At 33.4% G+C, this 7,230-nt stretch overlaps 1 protein-coding gene across 1 annotated transcript; it reads right to left on the bottom strand.

Moving 5' to 3' along the window:
• Positions 1-287: 287 nt before the first annotated feature.
• LOC143543848 (phenylalanine--tRNA ligase alpha subunit, cytoplasmic-like) lies at positions 288-4,174 on the bottom strand. Its single transcript, XM_077036077.1, has 18 exons — positions 4,021-4,174; positions 3,080-3,202; positions 2,895-2,987; positions 2,747-2,803; positions 2,600-2,655; positions 2,377-2,469; positions 2,202-2,292; positions 2,052-2,089; positions 1,913-1,951; positions 1,742-1,818; positions 1,584-1,668; positions 1,405-1,501; positions 1,232-1,328; positions 1,054-1,125; positions 880-946; positions 679-804; positions 522-576; positions 288-443 (listed from the first exon to the last, which is right to left on the bottom strand). The coding sequence occupies exons 1-18, from the start codon at positions 4,165-4,167 to the stop codon at positions 393-395; spliced, it is 1,464 nt and encodes a 487-aa protein (XP_076892192.1). The 5' UTR covers positions 4,168-4,174; the 3' UTR covers positions 288-392.
• Positions 4,175-7,230: the final 3,056 nt, after the last annotated feature.

The raw sequence follows: 7,230 nt of genomic DNA, 5'->3' as shown, positions 1-7,230 counted from the left end.
CTTTTTTTTAAGATTTATAACGTGTTGATTATCTGATTTTCTTAAAGTTAGTGCGCACATACGACATACCTTGTACCACACATGTCCCTATGTTATTCTTGCCAATAGGATTCACATATGCATAACAAGAATATCTCGGCCCTTGGATTGCTTTAATCTACAAATCTTGAATAAGACAGCGGACTATGATTGAAAGGACGGAAAGGTCTAGCTTTATGTAATTATTAATTAAGAGAATAAGAGATCAGAATTTCAATTTGTAATTAGAGAAATCTAGACTATGAATCCAGTACTGTCTTCAACAACTAATTTGGTCATGTATTCTATGCCAACAAAAATCAAGTGTCCAACTGAACATATATTAACCAAAACATTCATCCCGACCTTAAGTGTTATAGACCAATACGACATATCGGGTTTTTCTTAATGAGGCCGAGGTCCACCTGCCAAAAACAAATAGTTTTTGAAGTGTTTTGGCATGATTTAGAAGTTAGAACGTATTAATGCAATCGTGTACATACCTTGTGACCAAAGAGATCTCTGATGTTATTGTAGCCATAAAGTATCATAGTTGGCCTGGTGGATACCAAATGGATATATACAAAATCTCAGATTGTTATAGTAATAATAAAGTGCTTGTGATAGTTAAACCATAAAATATTGTTTCCTTGCACGTACCGTTCAAGGGAAAGACCCCAAGCAATAACGGAAACATCCTCGGGCAGTCCCATAGGAAGTAACATTTCAGGTCTAAACATGCCAGAATTTCCTACCTCGACCCATTTCTTTAAGCCTTCGTGATAACTGCCACATCAGATTTAAACATTACATTTATTTGTATACATATTACGGTTGTTAATTAAAATAATGAAATTGCACCCGAATATTTCCATGCTCGGCTCAGTGTACGGATTGTAAGCGGGCTTGAAACGCAAATTGGACATTCCTGGAACAAAATATGGCATTAGACAAATATACTTGTTGTAGCTTTTATTTAGATTACTTGTAGCAAAATTACAGTGTCGTCCTTAACAAAAGAAGGTTAATACTTACCCAAACGAGAAAAGAAATCATGCAGCACGCCTTGCAAGTTCCCAAGACTTAATCCACGATCACAAATTAACCCTGAACTCATAAATAGAATAAAAAATAAATGTGTTTACATGTATTAACAAAAAATTATGGTTTTTTTCATTAGTAGCAAATATATAAAAAACCAAAACAAAGATACCCTCTATTTGATGAAATTCAGCCAGGTGGGTCCGGTCAACAGCCTCATTTCTGAAAACCCGATCAATACTATAGTACTTTTTGGCTTCAAAAGGTTTCTGCAAATTTTAGCAGATTAGTATTTGATTTGATTAACATTATAAAAACACATGAAAGGTTAATGGATAATAAAACCTTTGCAAGTGCATATAGCATTCTTGAAGAAACCGCAGTTGTATGAGTTCTTAATAAGTTTTTATTTGCTTCCTCTCCTTTCCAGTCATATCCATACCTAAGAAGTAAATGTTGTATAATTGTTACAAAACATGTAAAACGTGAAGGTATAATATTAAAACATTGTTATGACGGCATACCCTCTTGACCCGTGACCTCCAGACTCATGAATCTGCTTCACCCTCTCAACATAATCTTCCGGAAGCATCCTTGTAGTAGAAGGTTCTACATATGATATTGTTACCATTTTACCCATTATTGTAAATTTGTAAAACAAAAGGTTCAAATTTGGGTTTACCTCTTAAAAAAAATGTGTCGTGTGAATCACGGGCAGGGTGCTGTTGCGGTTGGAAAAGCGCATCGAAATTCCAAAAGCTGTATTAAAAATATAAATATACTTTAGCAAAGAAAAACAAATTAGTTGTAAATGAAACAATAACTATTAAAAATTATATATAATAACAGTTACCTGCTTTCAACATAATTATTTGTAGGCATCTCCTCAAATCTACAATGGAACAAACAGGTATTACATTATACAAGCTATCACCCATTAAACATTTAAACAGATACCATATAAAATGTTTTAGTTGACAATTTGACATTACCCCATCTGAAGAAAAATCATTTGCATTTGTCGCCTAACCTGAAATAATGTAATAACATCATCGATGCAATCTTTTTGAAAGACAACATATCTTAATCATAGTGTTAAATATGCATTAGATTAATAGCATTAGGTTTAATTGTGTTCTTGCCTTAAGTAACGGATGGAGATAACCGCCTTCAGTGGGAAAACCTTTCGCAGAAAAATTATACCCTTTAAACTCCAATTCCTTCCACTCGCCACTTAATTATCAAAATAAAAAAATGCAGATATAAGTTTTCAAGCATAATGATAAGAGCATCCAGTAATATCAGACATATTAATACCTTTGCAGATTTTCTCGGGTTAAATCAGTTGCAGGCTTCTTTCTTGTCGGGGCATATTTGGGACCCTTTTTAACAGAGTAGCCTGTCCATACTCTGTAAAACGTATATAAGCATAAAATCATGAACAAGAAGCATATAAAATAAAAACCATGTACAATTGTACAAAACTTATCTACATTGTATAACCAAAAGCATAAAAAAAGATGTCAAGAAGAGATATTACTGAGAAGAAATAAGTTTTCTTCGCTTCAAAGCATTAATATCCTCTTGGTTGAGAGCCTGAAATAATTTATCACAATGGTCAAGCATATGCAAGTATAATAATGAGTCAAAAATCAAAATAAAGTGAAGAGCTTGATAAATTCATCACCTCTCCATTATTTATCTTTACAAGCAAATCTTTCACATTGTCACTAACATGTGGAACCTACATCAAATCATAAATAAGAAAAAAATTGTTTGAATGATATTAATGAGAAAAATAAACTTCAAATGTTGAAAATCATACTCCACTTTACCTTTCTAGAGACTTGTGACTTCCCCATCTCCACCCATTTACTTTTTATCGCTTGCTGGCAACCTATTTTAAAAACCGAGTCTCCCAGCTTTTTCTGCATTTGAAAGATCACATAAATTACAGTTATGAAAATAAACTGAGTTACAATAATCCATCTTGTGTTTACAAGATTGGGTTTTTATCTACCTGCAGTGCTTCCCGTGAGATACCCTCTGGTGGGACCGCCATGAATAATTGGAATTCTGGTGATCCATTAGCAGCATAAGTTTTGCCTTCATCAGTTAGTTGCCATCTCTCCTTTTTAATATCCTATATGCAGAACACAAACAAAAATTGAAAGTTGAAACGGTTGCAAATGTTTTCCATATAGAAAACTACAAACATTCCTACAATCTAAACCTATCCAATATTTTAGTACTACTGGGGCAAAAAGAAAATATCACATGTTTTTACAATATTTTCATCTAACAGTATTATTATCGACAACAATCTTGTATTTACATAATCATTATAGTTAGTCAGGTATATCGTTTTTCTCCCATATTAATCAAAATACTTTATATTTATCATCATATTAAGTTCTCATTATTATCTGTTACACCTCATTTTACTGCAATCTAGTTTTTCCTTGTGCTTAATTTGTGGAAGGAAACCTACGCAAATCTTAGCTATAGAAATGAAACTTTTAACTGGTGGAAAAGAAACCTACACAAATCTAGGCTATAATTTGAGATTTTTATGCTATATAACAACACATTAAGAAACATTAGACAAAGCTTGTTTGATTCCTGCATCTTCTTTTTTGGAAAATATAAATTGTTATTGGATCCTTAATACATAGTAAACTGTTATACTAGACCAAGTAGAATACCATTAATTTATAGTAACCATTGTTAGTTATGCTTCAAAGACCAAAGCATAACAATGGCTGGCTGGTATAAGTTAATGATACAGCAATTTATTCATTTATCCAATAGCAAATTCTATTGACAAAATGCTCCAAAAAGAATACGCATTAATAAAACAAGCTTCTAAAATGTCATCAAATGTAGCATAAGAAATTCATTTCTATAGCTAAGGATATGTATAAACTTAATAATAATAATAATAATAATGGTGTTAATAACCTGGGCAACAACAAATTCAAAGGCATTGAGGCTCTTAATGACATTGAATATCTCATCGTGACCGAAACCTTTCTCCGCGGCGAACTCGCCTGAGTCTTTTATCTCATCATTCGTCTGCAGGAACCCTAACACTGCTTCCTCCGCCATGACTGTAAATTAAAAACAGCTACAAGTAGATTAGTAAGTAACCTAGCTAGGGTTAAAACGAGTTTAAGTTTGAATATATGAACAGAATATGAAATTAAATAAGCTAGGTTTCAATTTAGTTTTATTGATGAGCTTAGTCAGAGAATGAGTTAGCCTGGCTAAGTTATGTAAGTCAATACTAGCGTTTAAGAGCTGACCTGATTGATCGATCGGCGGCGATTAATGTAGGCAAAGGGGTATTTTGGTGAAATCGTTGAAGATTTGATTGAATGTTAAAACAAAATATATATATATATATTTTTGAAAAAAACTAATATTTGTATCAAACTTTGGAAGATTCATGGCCGGATTGATGTTATTGACAGTCGTACTTGTACAACTTATTAAATCGTGCATTCTGTCTGCGAGTCAAGGTGAATTCGATTGGTGTCGGGTTAAGAAACCAATATTAAACCCCAAAAAAAAACTTTGTTAACGCAAAAATACAACAAATTAACATAACAAACACGTGTTGTGGTTACGAACCGATGACACTTCGGTTGGTATCTGGTTACGGCGCCAAAAATAAAGCAACCCATAAATTCATCCACACCCAAATACAACAACTTAACATTTTTAAAATATAAAAAAATGTGATTGAACAAAAAAAACACGTATGTTGCAGTTGCGAACTGATATGAATTCATTGATTATGGAATCGAGGGACAGAAAAGTGATAAAAAACTCGCGCGTTGCTTTTGAAAACTAACGTGAATTCATTCGGAATCGACATTGTCGGGATTAAATCGTACATAGAAAACCATGTGTAGTGGTGGTGAACCGACACGAGTTCGGTTGGTATCAGGTTACGACTCCGAAATTAAAAACACGTTTTTGTATTTACATATTTGAAAGAGATGGACGAAAACTCTATAGATCCATGAAGGTTGAATGAATACGTGAGATAAAATTGCAATTTATTCATAATTTTCTTTTGTTTTTATCTTCTTAGACCTATAAATATCATTCATTAATTTTACCACATTCATATCATACACCGAAAAGTGTTTATAAATTGATTTAATAAAAAAATAGAGATATGATTTCATTAAAAATATAAACAAAAATATATACCCACATATTTTTAATTTCTATAATTTAGGTAATTAGTTATATGATAAAATGGTTGATTGATATGTTTTGATTAAACTAACATAAATAAGTTTACATTAAAAATAGGAAAATAGTTTGAGCGAGAAATTTTGACTATGAATAAATATTCAAATGACACGTGTTCTTTACTTTATTAAAATATAAGTAGAAGCAAATAATGTAAAACTATAGAATTAAATCTAGAACTTCAAAAATTAAATTCCTAATTCTAATTCACTACATCATCACACTTATTTAGAAGCATTCATATTTTAATTTATTAACTTTAAAATATATATTCTCAAGATCTTTGGAACAAGAAAGAATCTCCTAATTCTTTAGAAAATCTTAGAAAATCGTGTAATAAACGGATCATTTTAATAGGGTACCAATTTGGTTGGCTCAAATGGATCATATAGAAAGGGGATATTGGTTTTTAATACTTCTAACTTTCTCTCATTGGTAGATAACACTCTTAACTTTCGATTTGTGACCCACCACTCCTAACTTTCACCATATTTTCCTATATCACTCACCGTCTAAATAAACACTAACCTCGTTAATGTTTTGGACTAAAAATGTCATTCAAATTAGTTGATGGGGTGAAAAAGAAAATTAAATTGTTTAACATATACCAAATTTGCCTTCAACCAGCCCTAGATCAAGCATCACCACTCCATCATCATCTATTACCACCACCACACCTCTGGTTCAACACGAACCCATCTACAACATATCGATTTGAAATAATCCTTTACTAGCCGGAAAACGAGTTGCAGGTTTCCGGCGAACACCATATTCATTATTTCACCGCCCACCGCCCTAAAACTGCAACCCCCGCCCCCTCCACCACCAGTGTCTCACCCAGCCACCTTCCGGGATCGCCTGCATGCCGGAAAAACGAGTTGCAGGTTTCCGGCGAGCACCATCTTCATCATATCTCCATCGGTGCACAATCTTTATGATCTCCATCACCTTTTTACACCTCTGAACCATCTCCATTTTCTGAAAGACGGGATAGACGGAAAACTCAAATTCGCCGGAAAAAACGAGGTCGCCGGAAAAATGAGGTCCCTGGAAATGAATGTTTTTGAGGTTGTACAATTACTACCGTCCCCGTCTTGTCGTTGTATTGGGAGTTCGTCGAAGAACAGGGAAGCCAGACCAGATCGTCACCGGAAAACATGGCAGACCATATATCTCCCTCTCATCGACTTTCTCTTTTGTTTGACAATCTCTTTCTTTCTCTTGTAGCTTGCGTATGTTAAATATAAAAATTATGTTTTACCCCCTCAAGTAATTTTAATGACATTTTTAGTCCAAAACATCAACGAGGTTAGTGTACATTTAGACGGGGAGTGGTATAAGAAAATATGGTGAAAGTTGGGAATAGGCGACAAATCGTATGAGTGTTATCTACCAATGAGAGAAAGTTAGAAGTATTAAAAACCAAGATCCCTATAAAAAGGTATCGATTTAGTTTGGGTTTTAATGGGTCTTTTTAAAACCGTATCTATTTGGTTTGGCTTAAACCATGTGAGTTTTAGAAGGTATCTATTTGGTTTGGCTTAAACCATGTCAGTTTTAGAAGGTATCGATCTAGTTCGGGTCAAAACGAGTCATTTCAAAACATATCAATTTGGTTTGGGTCAAAACATATCATTTTAAAAAGGTTTCCATTTGGTTTGGGTTTTTAAATCTGGTTCGAACATGCTTTGGGTTTTTAGGCCTTTAGGGTGCATGACTTATCCCATAATATGGTTTCGAGTTCACTTTTGCAAGTCAAATGGAAAAAGTCCACACGTTCCATGGCAACAATTTTGGTAGTAACCGGAGTTTGTTATATTGTTGTATAAATGTTTATGTCATCAACTGTGTTTCCGGGCCAAAACCCAAACGGGTTGGGTGAGATTATTGTGTCATAATCAAAAT

Source organism: Bidens hawaiensis, unplaced genomic scaffold (genome assembly GCF_021521415.1).
Source record: "Bidens hawaiensis isolate Kalapana, Puna unplaced genomic scaffold, B.hawaiensis_p1.1 tig00013327_1, whole genome shotgun sequence".
Classification (NCBI taxonomy): domain Eukaryota; kingdom Viridiplantae; phylum Streptophyta; class Magnoliopsida; order Asterales; family Asteraceae; genus Bidens; species Bidens hawaiensis.
Note: the sequence above shows the minus strand (reverse complement) of the source record. Positions and strands in the feature narration are given on the sequence as shown.

Coding starts and splice junctions, on each gene's coding strand:
- LOC143543848 (XM_077036077.1), bottom strand. CDS start 4,167: ATGGCGGAGGAAGCAGTGTTAGGGTTCCTGCAGACGAATGATGAGATA. Junction 3,203..4,020: donor TTGAATTTGTTGTTGCCCAG/GTTATTAACACC, acceptor TTCTGCATATAG/GATATTAAAAAGGAGAGATG. Junction 577..678: donor TGGGGTCTTTCCCTTGAACG/GTACGTGCAAGG, acceptor GGTATCCACCAG/GCCAACTATGATACTTTATG.